Source organism: Odontomachus brunneus, unplaced genomic scaffold, assembly GCF_010583005.1.
Source record: "Odontomachus brunneus isolate Ranch 3 - 2012 unplaced genomic scaffold, Obru_v1 Obru_scaffold_215, whole genome shotgun sequence".
Taxonomy (NCBI): domain Eukaryota; kingdom Metazoa; phylum Arthropoda; class Insecta; order Hymenoptera; family Formicidae; genus Odontomachus; species Odontomachus brunneus.
The window spans coordinates 168,591-196,285 of record NW_022639665.1 but is presented as its reverse complement, the minus strand read 5'-3'; the positions used below and the strand labels follow the sequence as shown (position 1 = coordinate 196,285).

Genomic DNA, 27,695 nt, shown 5'->3' with positions numbered 1-27,695 from the left:
TTCCGGTGCAGTGATCATTCATTTCGATCATTGTATTTAATTTATTCATTACGCAATATTCGTTTTCCAACAATGGTTATAAATAATATGTCTGTATGTAAGTAATGTGATTACTATGTTCAATAAACGACATTATGATATTTTCTGAAATAATAAATTAGAAGCGATTATTTTATAGGAACTCTTCGTTTCTTTATTCGACTGTGCAATAGTTGGTACCTGTCGGTGAAACGTTATAATGTTATAAATGAGCGTTGGATGGAAGCGACGCGTTGAAGATGCATATTTCACGTATACTTACCCGGTGTTTCACTTAAGATCCAATCTATATAATTGCTGACACGCATATTGACTCCTGGGTTATTATCGCCACAAGCAATCCCGAAACTAATGATCCCTACGAGAACTTCTCGCTTCGTCGTAAGATCTTGCCAAAGAACGGGACCGCCGCTATCAAACTGTAATAAAATGTAGAAATTTATGTATGACTAACTGTGATAAAATATCGAACAATGGAGATTATGTGTTGTAAATATAGGCAGGATTATGTGAAAAGCCATAAGAGGTTTCATGTGATCCAAAATATCTGATTTGCCGATTATTTGCACGTAAGCTTTTCAATTAACAGCTGATGAGAAACCGCATTCCGAAATCACGACTCCATAATAGTATTATATAAAATTCCTATGAATAATGCTGATTAATGAAATACCTGACAGCCATCCTTATTCTTTCCATAGGTACATATTTGGTTATATGTTAAGTTTTGATAAGATTTCCGACAATCTCGGTTTGTGATTACACTTAACGTGACTTTTTGCAGAGTATTCGACTTCATACCTCCAAATTCTGTCGTCCCCCAACCTACATGTCATTAAAATTAAATGTATTACAATGATATTGTCTGTGCAACTAGCATGAAATAAATGTAACCAAGAAAATTAATTAGTCCTATAAATAAATAATAATTAAAAAATAATACGTTTGATGTTATAAGTAAATATATTTTTATACCCAGCATGTCCACGAAATTTCCCGCGAAAGAATCCCACCGGTGTTGAAACGGAAGACAAGCTGGCCCAACTTCTTCGCTAAAGTTTATAACGGAATTTACCGTTACTAGAGCTATATCATTATCCATCAATGAACTGTTGTAAAGTGGATATATTTTAAAGTCAGATACAGTGTAGATTTTCGAAGCGTTCGTTTCTGCGCCTGAAAAATGTTGATTCGCGTTATACGCGAATTATTTTCTCAAAGAAAACATTTAAATATTCAAGTTTCTATCTTCACGATATAAAGAACATTTACCCGTGGTGAGGTCATGGTCTCCTACGAGTACGCCCACGTTGCTTGTATTTCTATTGGACACGCAATGTGCGGCAGTTAATACGTGTTTTGGAGATATGATTGTTCCGCCGCAAAATACTTCTCTTTCATAAGGATCGACAAGACCAGCCATCATAGGATATTCGTTCACGCCAGTTTCGACACCTCCCACTATCTTCGTCTGTAAGGAACGATTAAGAGATTAAATTGGTTAAATTCGCTAAAATTTCCACACACGTGTGCACGTATTGCACAAATGACTTACGGCGCGATTTTAGCACGTACCGGTTTTTTCCATCCGCATTTGCAATCAGGATCCTGTTCGTCTTCAACCGCTTGCAGTTCGCACAGAAACTTAACTCCGGACGACCAGAATGTGGTCGACAGTTCAACGATCATGAATTTTCCTGTCGATTCTACGCTGAATGTGTCATTACCGCAATAAGACAGAACCGCGGAATTATTCACGCGTACGGTCAACCTGTCGAAGGAGCAACTAGGATTCTGCGGAAAATCCCGGATGTTATCGTAAAAAATTTTCTAATTTTAATTAATAGCAAATAATACATTCCAGTTTTGACAACTTAAAATATATGAAAAAAAATAAAATTATATACAGTAGACGCACGAGACGTACTAGACACAAATCAAGATATAGTAGACCTAAATCGAAACTTTAGGTATTTATTAAAAATGCTTTATTTTTTAAACGGATATATACAAATCTTACCCTTGGTATGTCGAACATTTTGCACGTCAATTTTATTCGATAATCACTCTCTGCGATCCATTTGCAAAACTGTCGACCTTTAGTAACGTTAGGGTAATCGGGATTGTATACGTAATAGATGGTACCGATATTTAAGCGCTGAGAATAGTTGCAGTCACGATGAAAGAATGCGCCTGACAGTATAAAACACAGCGACAGCCTCAGCGCAAATAGTAAAACTACAAAACGATAGTTGTTATCACACAAACATTTTGTGAATAGTCTTACGCTATTAATTTCACTTAAACATTATTTTTATCGTTTTCCATATTTGATATAAGTAGACGGGTAATTTTATCGAAACGTCTGTCCGGAACAATCGATGAAATGAAATTTTTGTGCTTGTGTCATTGTATAATCGATTGGAATAACTTAGGAATATACATTCGCATTTATGAAGAACCGCATTGCGGTTGTCATCGCGTAGCGCAAATGTATCGAGACATGCTACAAGACTGCGATAGGCTTAGACGGTGGCTAAGCGAATCGAATCGATATATAAATTCGTCTCGTCGATGTTGAATTTAAGTTATTGTAAATCGTGTAAATTAAAACTTCGGATTTACCCAAGATAATCGACTTGTACGACATGGAATAATGACACAAACTATATCAGTCAATTTTTAGTATATGTATCTTTTCACTATAAATATTTTACGTGATTCAAATGGAGAAACGCGACAAGTACTATTTTTACAAGCGACTCGAAGTCTTCAGATTAGTGAAGACATGTATAAATAATTAGTGCAATATTTATCATAAATTATATTTTATTAATAATATTTGTGCTATGAAATAGCTACTCATATCTGCCTGGTCTACAATATACTTTCTACCCTACGTTGAATGAACTTGAATGAAATATACGAGTCTCTCTATACATGTATGTAGCCTTTCATTGATTCGCGCGACGACGATCGTTTTAGTTGATTGAGTGCCAAGCGGAATAGAAAATAGAATAAATGAAAGACTCCTTGATACAAAGTCGCGATGAAAAGAGAAGAGTCAGTTAAAGGCTTCAGACGCAGTTGTATAAATATTAATGTAAAACTTTTGCGTTTACCGTAGATAATTTTGTCTGCTCTTTTTCTTTTAATTATGAGAATATCTAGAATAGTCTTAAACGATTGGAGTGAAACATGTTACTTTAATAGTTACTTTAACAATTATTGTAAACATTTATTTATATTTATAATTGTATAGATTTCATCATTCTTTGTTCGTACACAGGACTCTAATAATACCTTCTATTTCCAGTTAGGATATTTTAGTGCATTGTATCTATATATTTTGTATTGTAGTTATTGGTTTTAAGAGAAATCGACAACTCAGTCACATTAAATGCAACAGTAATAGTACATATATGCATTCACAATGCATATTACCATTGCATTCAAAGAATTTATTCACTAGGTATATATTTTTAAGGCACCCAAGGGACGTATTTTTAATGGCGCATCAAAGAAGCTATTCCTAAATCCATTATTTATCGAACAAAGTTACGTTTTTATATTTATTTCACTATCTAAATAAAAATTTGTAACTAATTTCTAAACTTAAAAATTTGTAACTAATTTCTCGTGATATTATCTTGCCACGTTTCAGTCAGTGCTTCACGTAATGCTACTCAAAGACATAAAATAGCAATTTTCTGGCTTAATCGGCTATTACACAAAACTCGCATGGTAAATATTATTCTTTCTTTTATACCGCGTTTCCTAATATGTAATATTTATAATGACTAGAACACCACATAGCGCGCGCTTCACGCACGTCACTTTAGCTTTTTCGTTGTATTTACAATTTATATTATAATATTCGTTTTTACAAATTATATTCCCAACAAACAATGTTACATGTAATTAACATGTATGTTACATGTAACATTGTGTTTGCTGGGATTACAATAAATATCAAATTCATATGGCGCGAACAACACAACCTGATCTGTCACCGCGGCTGACAACTGCAAGCGGCACGAATTCAACTGCGACGGGATGGAGACAATCGAGACGGTCGAGACGGCCAATTAGCGTCGCGGAAAAGAGGCTTTACCCACTTCGATACATTCGAGATTTAGTTAACATGCAATGGTATCATTGTTTACAAAATTATACTGAAATAATGATCATTTATGTTGTTTCTACCACATATGTGCGTCTATCACTTATATGTACAAAATTGCAATATCCAATATTAACCCTTGAACACCACACTATGTCCGTCATCCGATTACACCACACATGGGTTAGTCTCACCCAGCGTTTTGATTCTCCTGTATCTTGAGATATAATTCACGGATTTAGGCTTTTTTTTTTAATCGATACGCCCGACTCTGAGAAAGCTTAATTTACAGGTGAAAATTCAATCAAACTTTTAGTATTCGAGCTATATCGAAAATAATGAAACAAAAATTCTTTTTATTTAGAAAAATCGATTATTTGTTCTTAAAATGGTATCTTTTTTTGAAACCATCCATTGAGGTTTAAAAGTACAGAAATCGAAAGCTATTGAACTAAACATGAAGAAAAAAAATATTTTATTACGATTAGTTCGGAAAAAAACATTTGTTCAGTGAGGTAAAGTTGGGTAAATTTTGACTGTTGCAAAATGAAGTTTCTATCTAAAAAATCGTATTGTTCGTAGTATACAATGAAATTAATTTCTGTAGCATTGATTATAAAGTGTCGGCTGCAATTATAAACTACGAATAGCTGAAATTAGGAAGATTTGCATGCGTCTATATAAAAATCAGGTATAATGTGTCGAATAATAAGATAAGTAGTGTTTGAAAAGTAATTTATTATGGAAATACAGTCGCAACTTTATAAAAGATAGATAAATACGCCACATGACACTGTTATTTTTTATTGTTGCTAATATCTATGGAACATTCGCAACACACTTTGGCGATATGCTCCTTGCACATTAGCCGTTCGCAGCGCAAACATTTATAATAGGTTTTTCTATCTCAGATCAAAGGACGATATCCACATCTTTTTTGTTTCGCCATTTTATTGTCAGCTATTAGATCTCGAGGATCTTGATCTTCAGGTATATCTCTGTAATTTACTAAGGCTTCGATTTGAAGGCGTAAATTAAGTCTTATGAAGGGGGTTTGTGGAGGGGGTACAAACTTTTTTCCCCCAGAGTCTAGACCACCTCATCCAAGCCGTTTAAAAATGCCGCTTGCTTTTCAAACCCTCTGGGTTAGCGTAACCCAGAATGGTGTTCAAGGGTTAAATTTTTCATGAACGGTGCAAACAAATTCCATGAAATTCTAACTACGAATGTGATAAGTGTTACATTAATTTTTATAAAATTTTAAATATTTTTTAGTTTAACTAAATAAACTCCTTATGTGGCTAAGTTGCTAATTTTGTTCAAGTCTAATAAACATAATACAAAAATATGCAGGTACAACACCTGGGGCCAGATTCTCGAAAATATCTCGCATACGACATTTAGTGAAAAGCTATAGTATACATAACACCAACTATAGCTTTTTACTAAGGGTGCACACTACTAATGCTACCGCTTCTATCTTTATTGCTCCTTGGATATACAACAAGGATAGAATCACATGGTAGTTGTGTGTATGTACATACACTGAGCAGATAAAGAATAGAAATCATCGTGCGTTTTCTACTAAGTCCCATCTTGCTCCATCTAGCGACATTTCATAGTACTTTTACGTTGCTCGTTACCATGGCGATTCGATCATGGCACTGTGCATAACATAAACAAATTTTTGACATTTTAGAGTTTGTCAAGCAGAAATAAAAGTGACGCTATTTTCCAAGAAAGGAAGATACCTAGAAAAGGAGAAGAAGAGGAAACAGATCTGAAAATGTTTGTGCAAATAATATTAAAACTGCACACGCAAGTAGTTTTTTAAGATATATTATTGCTTACGTTACGTGTATATTTTATTAGCAATGCCAAATCGTGATGATAATGCTGACAAGCGTGTTAAAGGAAAGGTAAATTTTATGAAGATTTATTTTTCTTCATATGTTTTCCCATTACACACATATAGTTTATATTTTATTTATTATTATAATTAATTTTATGACAATTCTAGAGTAACAGTCGTAGAAACTTAAATGCAGAAAATGAACTGGAGCCAGTGCACAAACCATTACATCGTCATAGACGGGTCCATAAGGCAAAGCATTCAAGAAATAACGATGCGCTTGGAGAATTGATGGGTAGGAATGGAAATAGTGATAGTGCTGTGCTACCTAAGAAAAATGGCAAACGTTGCATTCAAAGGGATATTGATAAATTGGTTGAAGAAAATCGAATATTAACAATGAGACTTGAAGGCTCTGACATAGATCCTGGTAGGTTGCAACAAGTAATACAATTTTACAAAGTATTGAATAATATTCTGTGATGAATTTCAGAAACTTTTGCAAAATTGAAGGAAAAGGATTCCGTAATGTCAAGAATCTGCAATAAGTATCACAAGTTGTTGAGAGATCGTGAGGAGCTTCAGCAAGAATGCGAGAAGCTGAATGCTCTATTGGCAGAACATGAAACAGAATATCGCCAACTGCACATACATCACAAGGAATTTATAGAGGCTTTACAAAAAGCTGAGAAAACAAAGGTCAATCTTCTAGCATTCAATCAAAGATTCAAGGTTGAAAATGTTCAGTTAAACGAGGATGTACTGCTTCTTAAAAATGTGATATATCGATTAAACGCAGAGCTAGAGAGGTATCAAGATAAATTAAGGGAATCTGGCCAAAGTGTTGCAGCCAAAGATATTAACGATATATTAGACTCTAAGGCGCAAGCCAACGACATTAAAAAGGTATTGGAGTCATGGGGTTCTGTGAATACTCATGTACTAGGCCCGCTTTTAGATGCTTATCAGGAAAGTCTGTCAGAGAAACAGGAGCTTATAAACAAATATGAGGAAGACATCGCGAATTTCGGCGCTAGATGTAAGGAGGTTATTGCGGAGAATGAGTCCATGCAAAGTGAAATGGAGAAGCTCAGATCACAGGTATTACAATCGTAGAAAGTTGTATACTTTACAAATTATTGTAGTGAAAGTTTTCCAGTGTACCAAGTATGCGGACGAAATCAAGATGATATCCGAGGACGCTGATCTGCTTAAGGAATTAAATGAGTGTTACGCGAAACAGACAGTTCACCAGAAGCAAAAGATTCACGAGATCCATTCTTTGTATGAGCAAAAGGTGGAGACGATGTCGTTTGACAACACTAGACTTCACGAGGAGTGTCTTACTTCCAAGACGGAGCTGAGTAATCTCCAAGGGAAATATGATGTTCTTCACAAAGAATATGAGAAGCTGCAAAATGACAATACAAAAACGATGCCTATCGACGTTCACAATGCTGCAGTCGAGGAATGCAAAGAACTGTTTGAGAAATTGAAACGTCAATACGAGACTGAAAAGGAAAAGCTATCCACTCGTATTAAAGAATTGGAAGAACTACATTGCCAGAATAAAACGCAATTGGACGTAGTTACTATAGAGAAAAATCAATTGAAAGTATCGAATAAAAATTTTGAGAAGAATTTGAAGTACGTATTATCTATTCATCACGAATCTCAAACGAGCGCGTGAGAATTTAATATACACAGCGTTTATTTGAAGTCATTTATATTTTTCAGACGAACGCAGCGGAAACTGGAGCATATTCAAAAGATCGCGCATTCCGTGCAAGTATCTCGTGATTCTTTCAAGAAGCAATTAAAGAAGACTGCTATGTATTGTGAGGAATTGTTTAACGAATACGAGAGGACAGTCGCCGAGCGGGACAAGCTGGTTTCTCTTCTGCACGAAACAGAAAACGAAAATGCGAGTATTCATTTTCTCGGCGATACCATCACACAACGTGTGGGTCATTTGAAGAAGCAATTAAAGGTACATAACGTGAGATACGTATTGATAGATGTTTTCTTTGTTGTCGATTCCTTGAACTTTCAAGCAAATGTCATGGTATTACCGTTCTCAGGTCGTACACGAGGGTGCCAAGCAACAATTGGAGATGGCGGAGAAAAGTATGAAAGTACAGCAGCTCGGAGTGCATCGGATGAAAGATGAATACCAGCGAGAACTGCAACGCCTCAAGCACTTGGTGAGACAGAAAGAGGAGGTGATCGGGCGACTGCAGAAAGAGATCTGCGCCACTCGTGAGAATTTAGAACTCATTTGGAAAGCTACTGCTACAGATCAGAAAAAAGTTAAGGGAGCGTTGAAAAATGTAAAGATTCAGCATGTCTGAAGTATGTCTCGGACAGATTATTTGACGAAAATAATGTAAAATAAATAATACTACCGTTCAGCACGACAAAAAAAAATTAACATATAAGTATTATTGCGAACGAATAATATTTATTTGGTCTAAACAATGCATCAGAAACAAAACTGATTAACTCAAGAATACTTTATCGACTAAGTAAAAGGAAGAACTAGTCATTATTGTGTACAATCTTTGCAATTTGTTACATATATTGTTATATATCTATGATTGCGATAGTTGTATCGTTTTCTCTCTACTCAATAAACAGAAGTAAAATATCGAGATATACCGACTGCGATCGGTCATTTCGGTGTTACGTCACGAAAGCGACATCGCGGCGGCACTCGTCATCGCTCGGCCGATCGCCGGGATAATGTATTCAACACGATAATGACATTCCGCGTAGCAAATATGCTCTGCGCGAGTTTGCCCGTACAATGCTCGATGGGAACAACAGATTTATCGCCAGTATCACCGCCTTTATTTAGTGGTGACATCAACCGCGGCAAAAGGTTCTGAAGGCTACCATTTGTGACAGAGTTAACGCCGGGGATCGCGGGCTGTGACGTGAAAAATGAACGTCCTCGCATATAGGAATGATCTCACATTCCATTAATATTAACGTGTAACACGCACACGTGCGCTCGTCTATCGGTCTATCTCACCTTGCGACTGTGCATGTACCATAGACGGTTTTCGCTAATAACCGAACGTTTTTCCTAGAGTGTTTTTGCGCGGGTAATCTGTGGACATAGTACTGACTTTGATCCAGCGATAATAGGTGTACGCTATCGAACGACGGAGATATCACGATACACTGCCGATACGTTACTTCGATCTTCTACATTGAGGAAAAAGAATGATTGATCAAGCAACAGTTAAAGTTATTTTTGGCTTCAATCGGATTTTTTGGTTATTCTAACACGAAAATGGTGATAGTAGTATGCGTATAAAATGCGTATAAAAGCCGACGCGAAATTAAGACAGAGAGAGATCCGTTAAAGAGCGTCTCAGAGGAGCTCTCCAACGGATCTCTCGCTATCTCAATTTCCCGTCGGCTTTTATACGCATTTTAGTAAACAGCAAAGCTGTTTGTTGATGTCGCGGATGTTCGGCGCTTGTCCCGCGGCTGGTCGGCGTAAACAATTTATTCTTCGTGACGATAACTCTTATGGATCGTCACAGTATACATACATGTTATCACTAACGTTATAGTAGAATTTAATAAATAAGCGGTTTTCTCGGCTATAATTTATAATAATCACTTCTCTATGTGATTGTACTTACAAATACAAGACATTTTTTCCTCAGTGTAATCGAATTGCTTTCGAACGAATTATATCGAGCATCAAATTAACTCTGCCCAACAAATACAATGTTACATGTAATATACATGTTGGTTATATTTTCCTACTCAACAATGTAACTGTTATATAACATACGTGTTATATAACAGTTATATTGTTGAGTAGGAAATTACAACTAACATGTATGTTACATGTAACATTATGTTTGCTGGGTGAATATGGTCCCTTCAAATCGCTTTCGACTACTCGAGTCAAATGAAAAACGCTGTCCGCTTTTTACTTTTTTGTACAATCGAAATTTTATAATTGACGTTATGATGAAATGTGAAATAAACGCAGTTACTAATATTTACTTTGAGCATTTTCGTGACTAGATGTTCTCACGATTTATCTTTCTTGATCTTTCTGTGTCAGGTGAACGAGAGTGTTGCCTTACTTCAGTGGTAAGGTTAACCATCGCGCCAGTTACATCGTAGGCCGGTTACACGCGACAGGCATATTAATTCAAGAAACTAGTTCTTGCACAATATATGCGTGACAGACACATTTCGAATGGATCCACGAGGATAACGTATATCGCGGACGTGCTGAAACGAAACCGAGAGCGAAATGTCGAAGTTCTCGAAATCAAAAGCGAGGTACGCAATTCATCATGTTAGGTTACGGTACATTGATACTTTTCAAGGGCATCTCTCATAGAAGAGAAATCTACGAAATTCACGTCGTCGAGATGTATTCGTAAGCGAGTTCCTTTTACCGATTTGCATTTACGTAGAGAAGGAAATAATGAGAGGAGGTTGTTGAAAAAATTATAGTTTATCGCATTATTAGGGTACAACCTCGTCAATTTGTTCGATTGCTCACAAATGCTATTATTTTCGTTACATGCGTCGTAGAACATTGATGCTGTCGTAACAAGTAACGATCTTTGTAATTTTCATTTTTCCGTATGCTGATGACTGTGTTCAGCAGTGAAACAAGCAGAGATAGAGACGAAGAGAGAGAAAGAGACAGCTGCTCTGCAACTGTTGTAAAACTTGTGAAAAATTTGATTAGGGTATACTTTTAATCTTAGCTAAATCTAAGAGCACATATCAACCAAATTCACAAATTTTACAATAGTTGCAAAAGCAGTTTACTCTATAGAACGCAGCTAATAGCTATGTGCAATAAAGAAATAGAGAGAGAGAGAGAGAGAGAGAGAGAGAGAGAGAGAGAGAGAGAGAGAGAGGGGGAGAGAGAAAGAGAGAGCTGCTTTGCAACTATTGTAAAATTTGTGAATCCGATTGATGTGTGCTCTTAATTTCGGCCGAATCTGAAAGTCAGCCAGATTCGCGAATTTTAGAACAGCTATAAAGCAGTTTGCTCCGTTGGACGAAGCCAATGACGGCATGTGATGCCGATGGTGTCAATTAAAGTTCAAATTGAATATTCGCGCGGCGCGCGACGGAGCGTGAGGTGCCGAGTGCGCACGGCCTCGCTCGGGCGTTTCCGGCGCGCTTCGGGCGGACTCGGACAAAGGCAAAATGTCGTCTGCTAGGCGCGTCGTCCGTCGTCGGTGTAACCGGGTCTCGGGCATTCGTGACGTGAAAATCGTGGCGCGATAAGGCGATAACGCGCTTTGCGCGCGCTCGGCGCTCGCGACTACACATTGTGCCTGATGGTTCAGTGCCGCGCGCCTAGTGACCGTATCCCCGTTATCAGCTAGTGGACGCGCGTACGCCGGCGATAAATGCGAAAGTCGAGTCGTGCCGTGCCAAGAAGCACCCGCTGCGTCCGCGTCGCGCCGGTGGTAACATCGATTTTCGCTCGTTTTCCTCGCTGGCGTGCGGCCGGACAGATGACCGGCGTGTAACACGTCGCGGGTCCCAACGTGCCCCGTCATCACGCGTACACGCTCCTCGCGGAATTCCACGTCCCAGGGTCCGGCGATGTCGCGAGCTATTCTGCCGTGAGGTTGTGCACCAGGAGGTGAGGACGACCACCGTCGCGTGAGACTGCGACAGATTATTTTCAGCGTAAGCTTTCCTTCTCTCCCTCTCTGTTTCTCTCTCTGTCTCTCTCTCTCTCTCTCTCTCTCTCTCTCGCGTTCATATGCTCGCTCATTCGTTCTCGCCTCCTTCTTTCGAACGTCCCTTGTCACGACTCGCTCTTTTTTTTCCGTCTTTGCGCGTGGCACGCGCAAACTATCGCACTGTCGCGTGGCTCCTTAGCCGCTGTTGCCTATAGTTAGTACATGCTGCAAGAGCGTGCCGTCACCCGGTGCGTGGGAGGAAGCTCGAGAACGCCGGAAGTAAGTAGAATCCTCGTTACACTTTGCGAACGTTAGCTAGGTTAGTCTAATCGCTCCGACCGCGCACGTAGCTGGTGTAACGCGGCGTGCTCGCAGACGAAGGCAGAAGCTACGCGTGACCGCGACGACGTGTATGTTTGGCTTACGTCGTCGTCGACGACGACAATGACGACGACGACGCCGCTGCGTCGCGTTGTGTTGCAGTGCGAAACTTAGAACATGCGAGGGTGATGCTCTGATCGGCAGATGTTTCACGGGATCCCCAAGCCCGCGTGTTCGCTTGTCGTTCGTTTCGAAGTCGTAACGACTACCGTTCGCGATCGACACGCTTATTTCGTTGTTTCGCGGATCGTTGTGCGAAAGTCCGTGACGTCGTAATCGTCTATTGCGTGTTGTTGGGTAGCGAGGGTCGCGCGTAATCGTGGATATCGTTGCAAAAGTGTGCAGGTGAGTGGAAAAAGCGCGGAAGGAATTTTGTGGCGTGACGATGACTCGGTTTTTGACTTCTTGTGTTTCTACAGTGACAATGAAATTCGTTTTACCTCTTTGCTTCACTCTGTCTTGCTAAATATTATGTAAAATGCATAGATTCGTATTAATAGTTGTCGCTTGAAAATTGCTTCGCGCGAGACTTCATATTTGAATTTAGAGTCAGCTGTGAGTTTTTCAGTTAGATCACGAGTGCAGATATAACGTCGCATATATTATATGATCGAACTAAAAAAAATTTTGATATATCTCTGAATTGAATTCTGAGTATCTCATATGACAACTTTCATGTAACGATTATTAACACGAGCCATGAAGACAAATAATGAAAGTAATGAAATTTCAGATGTAGAATAGATATCTGACTTTCAGCACTAATATTCTGAAATTCAATTCTGAAACCGTTGGATGTTTTATTAGCCATAATTTCCTTGACCGATTTGTAAACGACTTTAGCGAAAATGTCGAGTGAGAAATATAGATTGTTATATTCGCATATATTCATGGTCATATTTACACAAAACGCCTTTCTAATCGTTAACGCCGCGTGTCGTTAGAATTAATCTTCAAACTGAAAATTCCGTTCAAATAGTATATGGAATTCGCGTATTGTACAAACAATGCCAGGACCAAGTGCACGGTGACTGTTTGTCTTGTTCCTGTCGTAAATTTGATTAATTCGCTATGAGAAAAGCGCAGACTGTTATGACTAAGTGACGGCGGTGCGCCGATCGGTATTCAATTTGCGCAATCGATAAACCTTGAATATGTGGAAATATAACGATAGCAATGATAAACGTTCGAAGGCGAACGATCGAGAATGGGCGGAATATCGGTAGTCACGGCGCGCGATTCTCGCAATTGATGACGACTCACCATCGGATTTCTGTGATTGATATCGCGCATACCCTTCTCAGCTGTGTATTTTCGAAATATCTCTTATACGTGTCGATCGATTGACCGGTTTACGGCCTCTGCTCGCTTCTGTCGACCTTCTCTCGAAATTTATCACCGCCGCAACCCCCCGACCCATATACGAATAAACTCGAAACAAGCGGGACTTTGCGAAAAACCGTCGATTTCGAGAAGGTGAGCGCGCGAAGCCGATCGATAGGAGGAGGAGCGCGTTTAATAATGCAGGTAAACTTTCGCGACTGTATATTCACCTTCTTGTCCCAGGAAGGACTCGTGAGACCACCGCGGTTAGTTATGGCGAACGCGTGTTGCGAATTCGGCTGAATCTTTAGCATCGCTAAAAATTCAACTGAATTCGCAACACGCGTTTTAAATTTCAACGCTAAACGCGCGACACGATTTTAGACTTAATTTATTCAGCATGCTGATCGCGCGCATTAGAGATGAAAGTCGACTCTCCCGACTAAATACGCGCTGAGAATATCAGGTAAAATTTAACTGTGCGGCAATGTTAGCGAGAATAAAAAGTCCGTATCAATTCTGGAATCTTTCTGTGTGTTCTTCGTCGTCGCTGTCGTCGAGCAGCTTCCGCAAAGCAATAAGGAGGCTGCAATACGCAGGGTAAACTTGGCGTAAGTTGGAACAACAAATAAAAATAATTTATTTCGCTCACGGAGCCTCCCTTCTCCTTATACTTGAGCTCCCTTACGCCGGAAGTACTTCTCTTATTTAAGAGGAATGATGCAAGGGAGTTAGAGTATAGACATATATAAGCGAAATGAATCATCAAAATTATGTAAAGGGGTCACTGAGGGCCCATTCACAGATCTCTTAGTGCTATAAAAGAAGATAGTCCAAGTTACAATCAAGAATATTTATTTTAATGAGACGTTTAATCTATGTTTGGTCTATGTTTGATCATAAATAAATACCCTTGACTTAACGGATAATTTGAAAAATTTTCTTTCATGGCTCTTGACCCCTTGCGACCCCTTTACATTATTTCGAGATTTTACCATCGGAATCTTTAATTATCTAGTTTTGTGTTTGGAATAAATCGAAATAAATTGCTTTTATCTTTCATTTTAACTTACGCCAAGCTTGGTCCGCGTATTGTAGACGAGCCTTAACACCGGGAGCTAGATGTGAGCTTTCGTCGACGACCGGTTATAACGTCGCACCCTCCTGAGAGTTCTTTAATGGTCGGTCGTAAAACCAGATCGCGGCGTCTCAAAGTGAAACTATTGTAAACCATCGTCGTCGTCGTCGCGCGTTACGACTCGTAGTAGTAATCGTATCGTTAAAGCTAACCGGAGTAAAACCAAGTCTCTGAGCATTCGTTATTGTTGGGTTTTATCGAAAAATCTTTACTGAAAATATGGAGAAGCGCAGATCTATTAAAATTCAAGGACACAGCATCGTGACTCGCGCGAAGGCAGAGTCGGAGAGAATAAGCGTTTATGTGTGTATATGTATGTGATATTTTCCCGTTGTTTACGTATCCCGAATTCGTCCCCCTAAAGTTCCGTATTAGAAACTACAACTGCCTCTCAGCTGAGATAAATAATGTTACATTTGGTAAACATCCACCGTGAGGGACTTTGTCCTTTTTTTTTTGGGACGCGCCTCGTTGCGGATCGTTCGCGCAATTATGTCCGAGCCGGCATTATTTCGCGCGAATCGAAGCCGTTCGAAGCTCGTAAGTGGAGCGGATATCCGCAGCACGCCGTCGAAAGCGCTGCGGAGAGAAAAAGATAGACGGAGAGGGAGAGAGAGAAAAAGGAAAAGAGAGCCGGCTCTCTAAGAGTTCGCCTCCGCGTGTTACTGCGTTCCGCTTCTTAATTACGCGTGTACGCGGTTTCGTCGTGTGCGTTGCCTCCTCCATTCATAGTAATTTTCCCGTAGGTGAATATGCTTTAATGGCGGTCTTGATAATGTTTGATACGATTTAAACTCACGAGGTCTTTTGTTCCGCGGCAATGACCTCCGGCTCGATGATAAGGAGAGTCTACGGTTCTTCTCTTCTCGATTATACGTGATAATCTAACGGTGCTCGCGCGAACAGCAAATTCCGGAAACTCGATATGATTGCTTAGTAACGCGAATAGAATTCGAGTGCTTGATGGAGTTGGACTGTGTTCGTGTATGCGCGAAAGTCTCCAGTGGAAGTCGGCGTACGAATAAGCGGAAGGTAAACGAACAGTTGGTTTCCACAGCCAACGCGGTCGATCGGAGATATAATCCTTTCATGTATGATGCACGTAAGAATATCATGAGCAATATGTCACAATCGTCTCTTCGAGATATCAGTTTGTTTTGAAGTAACGCTGATTCCATATGGTCAAAGTGACAACACTTTTTATTTTCTCGATTAATTAACGATTAATATGTTCAATTGCGTGAAGATATGTAACGATGTCAAGTAAATTCTGCAACAAATTTCTATCACATTGCTTATGATCGCCATGTACAGTTTACTTTCCAAAGTACAGTGTATTCTTCACTGAAATGCTATACTCACAATTGGTGATTTAGAAGCGTAGCATTGCAATCAGTAAAATCTCGCTGAGTTGGATCAGTTAATAGCAGTAACTGTTCCTACTATTGATGCATTTAGGGAACACAGACAGTGTCATTGCACGCAAAGTACATAAAAGCCGCAAGTTCCATTGTCACAAACATAGAAACTTGAATTTAGTATAACATTATACCGAATTCACTTTTTAAAGATTTTACAATGAAATCTTACTTCCATTAGTCAAAATTAGAGAATAATAAGATAAAGCAGTAAAGTGGAGTGTTTTCACTGAAAATCAATGAATATTCTGATAACCGGTGAATTAGTCTTTTTACTGATTCAATCAGAAATACTTTTACTGATTCACTTTAAGGGAGTAAAAGCTCTAATCAGCATAAAAAATAATCAATTATGTAAAAAGCATATTTGTCGCTGCCTTCTATTATGATATTGAATGTAGAGAATAAATAAGTTTATCTTAGGATAGTGATGCGTCTTTTATTTCTGAGCTAGTAAGGTAAAAGTGCTCATACTTAATCCTACGCTGAGAGAAACAATATCTAAAAAAAAATATTTCAATGGGTACTAATATTTACTTAAATCTAAATTCTCTTATTTAAGTAGAATAAGCAAAATAATTGCTTTCATAAAAAACTAAGATTTTAAGAAAATATGTATTTTCTTATTTAGAAAATATTTTATATTAGTGTAAGTAAATGTGTTACTATAATACACATCGCGAATAAATATTTTTGGTTTCTTAGATATTTTTCTCTCAGTGTGGACATTCTTATTGTTTTGGTGTGTAAATACGAATATTTAAACACAAAAAAAAATATATATATTCTATGTTTAAATATTTGTTTTAAAAAAACCAAAACAATAAGAATGTCCAAGATTAGGTATGTATTTGAAAATTAATGCTTTTTTACCTTATATTTTACCAGATATTGGTCTTTTCTGAAAGTCAGAATTCTTATAACTTCGATATTTATAATATCTAGGTTATATATATATATTTACAATATCATTCTCATAATTTATAATGTTTATTGAGCTAAGTATATTTCTGAGTGCGGGTTTTTTGGTTCGCGAAACAATTAGAAGATAAACAGGGTTCTGAGACAAAGGTTTCAAGAACTTGGGTTGCGGCACACAACACTACGCGAAACAGTTGAAGTAGTAAGGCACTTAAAATTGACTGAAAGATAACGTTTTGCTCGTTTGATAACATAATAACGCGTCGTAGTGAAAATGTTGTTGCTTATTCGCACATCTCGCTAGATTCGTCAAGGTCGTCGGTCAAGGTTTCAGACATCGAGATAGCATGTATTATTTTTAACGGATCTCCCAGACAGCCGGAATTCTCGGAAAACGCGTGTTGTTTCGGACACTTCGTTGTACGATAAACGTACGTCGCACGATATTTCGCGACCCTCGCGATTTCCCCTTCCTCTTTGTCGACGCCTACCGTCATCCCCTGTCGGAGGGTTAGACCCTCACGCGATCTACAGAGAGCGAGCCAAGCGCCACTAACGACTAAGATAGGAAACGTTACTTCGCGCCGCACTTCGGACCAGCCGTTGTGTCGCGGGTGTAGTTTCCCTCCGTCCTCTTTCGTCCTCTCACGTGCGTTCATTTATTCGTGGTACGTCGTACGAGTCATACGCGATGTGACGCGACGGGCGTGTGTCCGGAAAACAAGTGAGTTCTATCCCAAACTGCAGAGCTTCTCCGTCAGCGACATTCGCGGATATCTTAAATTACGGAAGAATGTCGCTCGCCGCAACTATAGCAGTAGCAGCAGGTTAACTTTCCATACATCTCGAGAAGCCGGGGAGGTTGCACAGCGTTCACCGATTCGTCACTCCTGTTATTAAGCACGGTGACGAATTGCGACATACATTTTTCATCTATAGCTCCTTCCGTTCCTGTATTTCATTCGACGAGAGACAAGGAGAGTAAATTTGTCACGCGAGTCATCAACGTCTCATCGATATACTTAGCCGCCATTACGGACAGTGTATACGATCTCTGAAATTTCGCAGGCGGCTAACATCTCGCGAGACTAGTTAGGATAGAGTCGCCGTAGTGAAAAGACGCGATCGCGCACAGTGAGATCGTTTTTACGTTTGTTGACAGATCACCGAGAGCCGCGCGGGAAATTGGCAGCAGAGGAGGAGAGCGAGGGGTAAGAGTGTGTGCGACGTTTTCGTAGCGCGCGCGCGCGCGCACGTGTGTTGCCGGACGCACGTGTCGGTGGTGCGAGACGAGTCCGCCGCGTGTCGCGCGTCGAGTGATGTAAACAATGTCGGCGAGTCCCCGTGCGTTGTGTTGACGTGGTGTGTAGCGGTGCGCGAAAGGACGTTGCCACAGTGGCCCTGTACGAGAAGAAGCGGCGCGACTCGACGGCGAGAGCATGGTGTAAAGAGTGAATAATCAATCGGCTTGGGTTGCGGCTGCGGGGATCATGGAGTTCGAGTTGGACGGCAGCCTCAAGGAATGGGCGAAAGACAAGCCCTTGAGCATCCTGCAGCTCGATCCTGCCGACCGGGCCGTGCTGCGAATCGCAGGTGAGTACGATGTCACATACAAATGTACATACATATCGATTGCCGCCGTTTTGTACTTCCATCGCGTGTACTTTGTTCACGTGATGCAAATTACTGGCGGATATCCCGGGATATCTGAACGTTCCGCGATGTTCCCGTCTCTGTGCAATACAATGCAAAGTACATTGAGAAAAATGCTTGGCATTTGCAACTATAATCGCATAGAGAAATAATTACTATAAATTATGGTCAAGGAAACTTTTTTATTACTTTTTTATTTTTTTTATTTTTTTCTAAATTCTACTCTGTAATATTAGTGACACAAAAACTTTATATACATGTTACTACTATTTTTGTTAGAACGACTAAAAAATATGGTTGAGATTAAAAGTAACTATAATTTTGGTTAGATCAATTATTTCTTTTCTCTTAGTGTGTCATTTATTCAAAGTATAGTCGTTAATATTAGAATAGTTATCATTTACTATCGCGTGAAAAGAAGTTGAGACGTCTGAATAATATAGATCGTCGGAACGTTATGAATTATAACTTGTGCAGTTATATATGACACAATATATAACTGAGAGAAGAATATCTACAAGATATAAAATATATTTATTCGGTCAATACTAACATATTTACTCAAACCTAGATTCTTTTATTTAAATAGAATAAATAATTGCTTTTATAAAAAGTTGAGATTTTAGAAAAATGTACATTTTCTTATCTGAAGAATATTTTACATTGATACAAAGTAGGAGAGATCGGGACTAATAAAATCAATTATTTCTGTTATTTTCTAATAACAGTAATAAAGTTACAAAATTAAGTAAGATTTTTGAATATGTCAAAGATGGTTTTGAAATCTCTGCCTTACTTTTTTTCTGAAAATTATTAAAGAACAGTAGAAATAATTTTGCCAACTTACTTAAGTAGCTAACTAATTCCGGTCTTCCCTACTACTGAAAAAATATTTTTTGTTCCTTAGATATTTTTTCTCTCTGTGAACAAATCTTATTGATTTTATTCGACATAAGAAAATATACGTGGAAATTATTCTCAATTATAAAATATTAGATTTGCATATAATTCTATATCAGATTAATATAACATCTATAAATTTGTTATAGATTTATGTAGTAAATGTTTGATAGGAAAAAATCACTCAATGTCGAACAGAGACGACGCGAATATCGCGAGACATCTGGGCAGCAAATTGCTCGCTTACGTTTTCCGTCATTCCGCGATTGAAAAGGTACGATGTAACTTGCTGCTCGTTTCGTCTCGTCTCGCCTCTCTGCCGGTCGAAGCGTTCATGCATTCGTGGCGCAAATGTGCGGTGAGTCTGCAAAATTTGCGCAGCAGAGCTGCTGCAAGAGCGCTGATTCATCTTTAATGCGTTTGGCGCTCGCATTCTCGTCGCGGCGTGCTACGTAGGGTCAGAATGTTAACAACGTTGACACGTCCGACGTGTTCGCACGCGGCTATTTTGGCCAATGGTTATTTACTTCTCCACGATAAATATAGCGGTTTGCATCGGTAAGTGCACGGTCGCGTGCGCGCAGTTCTTTGCGCAGAGCGCGGAACATTGTCTCGAGCGCGAATCTTATTCCACGAAGGCGCCGACTATCTGTATTCAGCATAAATATTTGCGAACACGTTTGAATCGACTCGCAATATTGCTACCCACGTGGCTCGTTAACCGGGCCAGACGAGAAATCGTACGTATTTATGTTTTGGTTCATGGAAATGCGCGGACAGAGAGCTTTAGGAAACATTGATTCAATATATTTTTTCTTTACATGGAGAGAATATTATAGTAAAAATTACAATAACATTTTAATAGAGAGTCCGGGAGTATATATACTGACAGTGTTACTAAAATTATAATAAAACTTAGTAAAAATGTGTGACCATAAACATGATATATTTACTATTACATTGATGGTAATTTTATCATGTTCATAGTCACTTTTACTATGTTCATTATAATTTTCATCATAGTGCCAGTTTATTCCCGGAGTACTAAAATTGTATTGTAATTTTTATTACAATATTCTCTCCGTGTATGCGAAATTTCTCTATTCAACTAAAAATGTTTAAGACACATTAATACACGGTGAGAGGAGAAATATCTGGAAAATAAAAATTATTTATTCGGTGGATACTGATAATATATTTACTTAAATCTAAAATTTTCTTTTTAGATAAACGATAAGAATAAACGATTACTTTCATAAGAAACAAGTTCTAAGAAAATGTATGTTTTTTTACTTGAAAAATATTTTTCAATATAAAATATGTATATAAGTATTAGTATATATATTATATTACACGAAATTTTATAGTAACAATTATTATAGGATTTTATAACCGAAGAATAGAATGCATATTCTGCAGTAATTCGTTATCCCTTTATTTCACTTGCATTATTTATTACTTTAGGAACTAAAATATACTGTTGCTAAATTTCTAGCGAAATTTATTATGTTCCTTAGCAAGATAGACTTTACTAACAATCTATTTTCCCGGAATATTAAAAACAAAAAAGAATTTATATGAAAAGGAACTCTAATCTTTCTGTGTATCCGCCGAATAAATAAGTTTTGTTTCTTTATTTTTTCAGTATATCATCGAAAATTACGTTTTTCTTACATCTTTTATTATCGTCATTGCGACGAAGCTATCTTCTTTCGCTACGGGATAATTTAATTAGTATCTGCTTTAAATTGTGCGATCGTGTACTTGAACGTAATCCAACACCGTAAGGGACGTCAACGTCCGATCACCGGCCGTGTATCGTTCCTATGTAAATTCCTCTCCCACGGACCCTGCACTCTCTCGCTATATAGGCAGCATCGTCTTTCGCGTCTGCCGCGTCAGCTAACTCTATCATTGAATATTCGCCGGTTATTTACCGTTCGGCAGAGATGGATAGTCGGTTGGTCAGATAAGATAGAAGTGCAAAGCCTTCTGACACAGAAGCTATCGGATGACACTCGTACGCTGTCCTAGATTTTCCCATATTCGCGCACATTCGATTCAAGTCCCGTCTTTTAGCTACGAATTTGATTTGGATTATATTAATAACGTGCAATAATACACGTAATATTTAACATCGATACAATTCTTGTGAAATATCATCTGCGGTAGCATACACACACACACACACACACACACACACACGTAAGTCACGTATTGCCCGAATGTATTCAGCGTGATTGGCTTCATCTTTTTATTCTGATTGATGAAGATTGTGTCGATCAACGGTGACCCTCGTGACGTGCGGCGGTGAACGTGCTGTAACGTGCGCGAGCACTTGGAGCACACCGAATTCAATTGTACCACTCGCTTCCTGACGACTCTGTTGCTCCGCCGTCAGCATCGTCTCGCGAATGATTAGGGTCACGTCAAAAATAATGGATAATGATGATGTTAATACGCCGCTATTTCGACAGTAGACTATGTCGGTTCCATGTGGGCGCGTACCTGGGTTCTCTCTGGGCGTTATCCCTCTTAGGACATAAAGAAAAATAATATAATAACGCAGGGCACCTGCTTTGTTTGAACATCTTGAACATCCGCTGCTAAGACTAACGATCTATTTAACAGGCGGCACCAAACAAATAGATACTTCCCACGAAGATACATAAACGTCTGTCTACATCTCTGCTCAATTAAAGAACGATAAAAGTGATTTATCGAGCGATTTTTCTTCTACTTTTTGCACTCGTGTCAATTCGTCGCGAACGAGAACGTTATTTTTTTTTTTTTTTTTTTTTACATACGCCCGGGATCCTCGAATATCGTAGATCTAGATTTTTCGAGGTGGTCGGAGATGAATCGTGGGATGAATCACTGCTACAATGTCGTTAAATTTTAGCATTAATATCTGACCACCATCGCGTGTATTTGTACTTGGTGACATCATCGTGGTTGACCTTCAATGAAGGGTGCCGACGAGAGCGGAAACTCGAGATTATTCTGTAAATATCGAGTTACGTCTCGGAGATCGTCTCACCGCGATAACTTTTTCACAGACGTCTTTTCTTTTCGCTACCTCCTGTTGCCGGCGCGCGGCGGTTATATGCGTTTATTCTCTGATTATTATCTCTCTCGGACGCCACATGCAATTTGCCACGTGGGTGTCAATAGTCTATTATTTTAGAAGTTCAGCCGAACGAAAATTAACATCTCTGTCGGAAATGAGTCGCGCGGGCGCGGGAGCGGGAGAAGCAAAAATTGCTCCTCGCGGAACGACGGAAAAATTAATCGACTCTTCATTCTGATGGAGAGAATACGTTTTTCGTCTTTCATGTGTTCTCTGAGAAAAAGGCAAAATTTTCAAATTCCGCTTGTTTCCTCTTGTCGAATTAATTCATTACGATACTTCTCCACTTATTGCAACAATTTTCCTTGCACAGCGGACAATTACATTTTAATTTCCTTACCACGAGTGTGCAATTCAAAGAACGGGCATGTAGCATCAGAGTGGCCGATATTAAATGTAAGATGCATTACGATCTCGTGCATCATACTCGCGTATCTATTCGACAAGTACTAATGATCCGTGGCAATTTAAGTTTGTTATGCGCTATTAGTCAGAAGGTGGTCGGCATACGTTTCGCAGTGGTGCGCCTCGTAGCCGTTTATTTGTCCGCGATGATGCGATACACGAACTACTACCTGTCATTGTTACGTAATTGAATCGCAACGCGTTACAGCCATAGCGCCGGCGTGCTTGTGTCATCTGTTAAATTCTCCTTCGTGCCGGAAATTGCCACTTATTAATCGCATACCATTATCGTGATAAGTTCGTAACTTCAGTTTGAGGAAACAGAAGAATCTCGACGCGGAAACCTTTGAATAAATTCGATATTATTCGACGCGAACATCTTGAATTGTTGATCACGAGAGCATACAATTAGCGCAACGATAAGACAATAATACGATCTCTTATGTAAGGATTATTCAGCTGTGTCTCGAGTGGCTGACAATTGAATGGATCGTTTAATAATGGGGACTATATAATGCCTGATTCCCAAACGTCCGGATTTTCGTCGATTATTTCCTCGATCTGTTGACAATTGTGCCGTTTTTGTCCGCGAGTCGGGCGGCTGTGGGCCGCTGTGGCGGCTGTGCCGGTTGTGTGTAGGAAGTAGGGACAGGTTAGGTCAGTTCACATTGAGCCGCGACGACCGTGGAGGCGGCAACAGGTGCTCGGGTCACGGTTCGATGCCCGGCTATACGCCATCAGCCGCCTCTCCTCCGTTCGTCTCTCGGCGCGCGTAGTCTACGTGCTCGGCGATATCCGTTGTACCTTCCACTTTTAATTATTGCCAACCGGGCGACTTTCCCCGTGAGAGTGCGGAAAGCCATTTTGTATGATTAGAATCTTCGCGTGATGTCACGAAAGTTACTTCCGTGCAGAAGCACTTTCATAATTGCCATTTGTTATACTTCGCGCGGGAAAGAGACTCGCATGAGAGAACTTGAGTCGAAATTACATTATCGCGCCTGTGCGTTTTAATTTGGGTTCAAAGGATCGCTGACGAAGTCGCTAATGCGGGAAAGCCGGGGAGTATCTCGTGTGTCAACGGATAAACATGGTACGCGATTGTTTGGACGCGCGTAGTCTTTCTCTTGTATTTGCCATTGGGGTGCGTAGACTAAACCGTGCGCGCGTGACATGCGTGCACCCATTCATTCGCTGGTGGCGCGTTCAACACTCGAGCACGAGACGGCCTGATGTGTAAATATAACTCGCGGACAATGATCATCCTGGAGTCGTGCGGCTTTTCACATTAACTCCATAATTCGCGCGGGGGAGACTTCGCGCGTTTCCTCGCATGTGTGTCTTGTGCTGCTTCATTTTTAACAAAAACGACGAACAAGTGTTACGCAGCACGGTCGACACCTTCATTAACTGTCACGTCATTCGCAGCACGGCGTTAGAATATTTCGCGAAGCGTCCAAGCACACGTCGTATCACGTCGTGGACTTATGCGCGCGTAAATGGAGAGAGCTAAGTAACGAGTTCAACGTGAGTTGAACTCATTATTTACCACAAGAGTATCGTGTACAGGTCTGGCGCAAAGTGTCCCACACCTCGTGTAAATGTACATTAAGTCAAACTTGGCACAAAATTACTTTATCATTTTGCAGACAACGACGTAAAATCTCGAGTTAATTTGTAATAATTGGAATAATTCTTACACAAGAGATCGTATTATTGTCTTATCGTTGCGCCAATTGTATATGTTCTCTCGATCAACAATTCAAGATATCCGCGTCGAATAATATCGAATTCAAAGGTTTCCGCGTCGAGACTATTCTGTTTCCTCAAATTGAAGTTGCGAACTTATCACGATAATGATATGCGACTTATAAGTGGCAATTTCCGGCACGGAGAAGAATTATTAATGAAAAATCCCGCGTGGATAATTCCGCGCGATAATGCACCGATATCCTTCGATTAATAACTACAAATCCATGTAGTTACTTGCAAAATGGTAGAGGATATTTTTGTTCAGTTTGATCTAATCTGTAAACACACGAGGGCAAACGTCACTATCGTTTATCTGCCGTATCGCAGGTGATTATTCTCATGGATGACTAAAAATTTTAAACTAGTTGTGGGCTTTTTCCGTGTGTAAACTTTCTAAATGTAAATGATACCCTTAGAATACCGCTCGTTTAAGTTGAGCTCTCGCAAGGTATCAGTCTATGTAAACACCATGTACCCATCATATACTTGATGATACCGGTGGTACTCGTCCTGGTTTACTTGTCGATGTGTACATCAGAATTATTTTTACACGATGATTCCGCGTCGCGGAAGTATTAAAATTCGTTTGCAAATTTCTCATGTGTAATTTTCCATATTGAGTTATCGTTTAAAGAAGGTTAAAAGATTTCGAAATTGGCCTCACACTAGAGAAATTTGATTGGGCCGAACATTACGTTATAAATGAATGCCATGTGGACACATCGGTAAATAATCATCGGTAGTTTCAGTTTGACAGGCAGGCTCGTAGGTAGCACATGCTGGAATAGCAAAAAGTTTCGCAAAAAGTTTCGCTTGGAATACCGTTAGAAAGAGGCGAGAGGTCGAACAAGTTAGCTCGACTAATAAACGTGAGACTGTACTTGCGACTGTTGTCTCTCTCTCTCTCTGTCAGGCCCAAGAAAAAATCAATCCGAAAGAAAAGGGATCATAATGTACATATACATTATATGTTTGACTAATTGATATGTATTGTTTGCATTGCAAATATAAAATGGCACGGATCTACCTTACCAGCGGGAGATACCGGAATACCGCGAGAACGTTCCATCCCATCGATACCGTAACGCGATTTACCAAGCTTTAGTGTTACTATCATACGATAGGCAGTGATTATTTTTTCATTCTTTCAATGATGTTTTTCAAGTTGGATATTTCGCCTGATATTTGAAGCTCTCGCTTACATGTTTATATTATGTAGGATTAATATAAAATAGGAATTATATATGTACGTCGTATATTCTCACAAATAGGACTTGCGAAAAATTTGAGATTTTAGAACAATTTTAAATGATAGAAACTTCTTACGTATGATTCTATTTTCTCACTGAGGCACGTGAAATCACTCTTATCATTGGTGCAAGTTAACTATTTTTTTTTTCTCTGCATTCCAAGTTTCAAGATTGTCTTTCTCGTGATGTATGATAAGACACGCGCGGAAATTACGTATCGTGGTTAGTAACATAACATTGATGATCTGCGGTAATGCCTTCGTATGATATTGCACGTCGGTCTTGATTTTGCGACGGTCGACTTTGCACGTTTGGCACGTCTCGTAAGTTGATACAAGTCCATATTTTGACTTCCAAAATGAAACACCAGAAACATTTTTTAAGTAATTTGAATGTAGATTCCAAATTTCAAATTTTTATTCGCGTAAAAATATATATTTCTATATTTTTGACATTTAATCTGATGCATTCACCAAGTAGAGTTCAATATATCGAAAACTTACCTTGTGAAATACTTGTAGTCTTTTGTTGCATTTTTTTAGTTAATAATGGGTACTCTTGCGTAATGTTTTAGCACTACAATATTTCACTGTTTCAGTGCTTTAATCTATGTATAATTTACATGAGCTTTATATAATTTTCAATATTACTATTTACAAAATACGAACGTCTCGAACATAGATTTTAGCCTCCGAGAGCTTTAATATAATCGGCGTCCAACGTGAAACTGATTTCACACGTGAAGCGACGTTACTGATATATTTGCAGTAATCTCAGTCCCCATCTCTGTACAGTTAGGAATGTAAACTGCTGGCAAGCCAGCTACATAAAACGCGAGTAAATTGTAAAAAAAGACCTGATATGGTGACCGGGAACATCGAACAGTTGGCGGCGAGAGAACCTGAAAACGCGCGAGTTAATTACATTCGTATCTTATTTAAGTACTGACTAGTCCATTTCGAAAGGTCAATGCCCTTCGCGACATTTTTGCTGAGAAAAGTAGTTTTTTGAAATTGGAACCACCGCGAGATGAACTAATTCATATTTCGTTCTAATATCCTATAAAAATGCAGTTGATTTATGTAGACATTTTGTGGTCACCTCTCGGTAACATCCCTGACTCGGCCTCGTGTCGCATCATTAACGATATGTAGTCGCTGTTGAGTGAGTAAAAGTATCGATAGTTGATTAAATTTAAGCATCCCTAGGCACTGCCCTAGCATGCTGCCGAGGGTTACGTGGCTGCGAGAAATAACACGTGACCCCGCCGCCGGCAAGATTTGACCGGTGCTCTTTCTCTTCCTCTCTTTCTCTCTCTCTCTCTTGTTCCATCGCGGTCAGCTCGAAAGCTCATAGAATAGTCTGGGTCTCTCTAGGTGGGGTATATGAAAGATGACCGGCGCGGTGCTCTAAATAGTAGTGGTGGCCCAACGTGCGTCTACCACTTGATCAACGCGAGTGCTTCTCCGGATCGGACTCTAGAGCGTCGTTCGGGAAGCCGAATAATCGGGCGTGAATATTTCGATGATGACGCCCGTTATGATACAAATATGACTGCGCTTTCGTGGCCAATATTGAGATCCAGAGAACCATGTGTGAGAAATTTCATAGTTTTATGATCAACGCGTCTTTCGACAAACATCTCTTCCATTGATTACGTTTCTACGAACGCGTGGGGAAAAATATGGGAGGATTAAAGATAAATACTAGATTGACAATT

General features: G+C 39.3%; 3 protein-coding genes across 15 annotated transcripts in view; 2 read left to right on the top strand and 1 right to left on the bottom strand.

The window, feature by feature from the left end:
* On the bottom strand, positions 1–27,695 carry LOC116852333 (venom serine protease 34-like). Its single transcript, XM_032832588.1, has 8 exons — positions 26,479–27,695; positions 2,060–2,277; positions 1,615–1,833; positions 1,312–1,510; positions 1,015–1,215; positions 713–864; positions 302–458; positions 1–219 (listed from the first exon to the last, which is right to left on the bottom strand). Exons 1-8 carry the CDS (start codon positions 26,507–26,509, stop codon positions 194–196), a joined length of 1,203 nt encoding a protein of 400 aa, XP_032688479.1. The 5' UTR covers positions 26,510–27,695; the 3' UTR covers positions 1–193.
* LOC116852332 (centrosomal protein of 89 kDa) lies at positions 5,815–8,667 on the top strand. 3 transcript variants are annotated; one of them, XM_032832586.1, is made up of 7 exons: positions 5,815–5,950; positions 6,035–6,081; positions 6,183–6,444; positions 6,508–7,115; positions 7,174–7,661; positions 7,752–8,004; positions 8,096–8,667. In XM_032832586.1, the coding sequence occupies exons 2-7, from the start codon at positions 6,037–6,039 to the stop codon at positions 8,363–8,365; spliced, it is 1,926 nt and encodes a 641-aa protein (XP_032688477.1). In that variant the 5' UTR covers positions 5,815–5,950; positions 6,035–6,036; the 3' UTR covers positions 8,366–8,667. The 3 variants fall into 3 exon arrangements, with proteins under 3 accessions (XP_032688477.1, XP_032688476.1, XP_032688478.1); XM_032832585.1 differs by having other exon boundaries at positions 5,815–6,081; XM_032832587.1 differs by lacking the exons at positions 5,815–5,950; positions 6,035–6,081 and having other exon boundaries at positions 6,322–6,444; positions 6,528–7,115.
* Positions 11,237–27,695, top strand: part of LOC116852327 (microtubule-actin cross-linking factor 1) — a 111,161-nt gene continuing 94,702 nt past the window's right edge. For 5 of the 11 annotated variants that reach the window (XM_032832573.1, XM_032832572.1, XM_032832571.1 and 2 more), the window contains exons 1-2: positions 11,237–11,708; positions 18,048–18,478. In XM_032832573.1, the coding sequence (XP_032688464.1) occupies positions 18,376–18,478 (103 nt within the window). In that variant the 5' untranslated portion in view covers positions 11,237–11,708; positions 18,048–18,375. Of the gene's footprint in view, positions 11,709–17,498; positions 18,479–27,695 lie in introns of those variants that run through there. The other 6 variants (XM_032832582.1, XM_032832580.1, XM_032832581.1 and 3 more) reach the window with 4 other exon arrangements.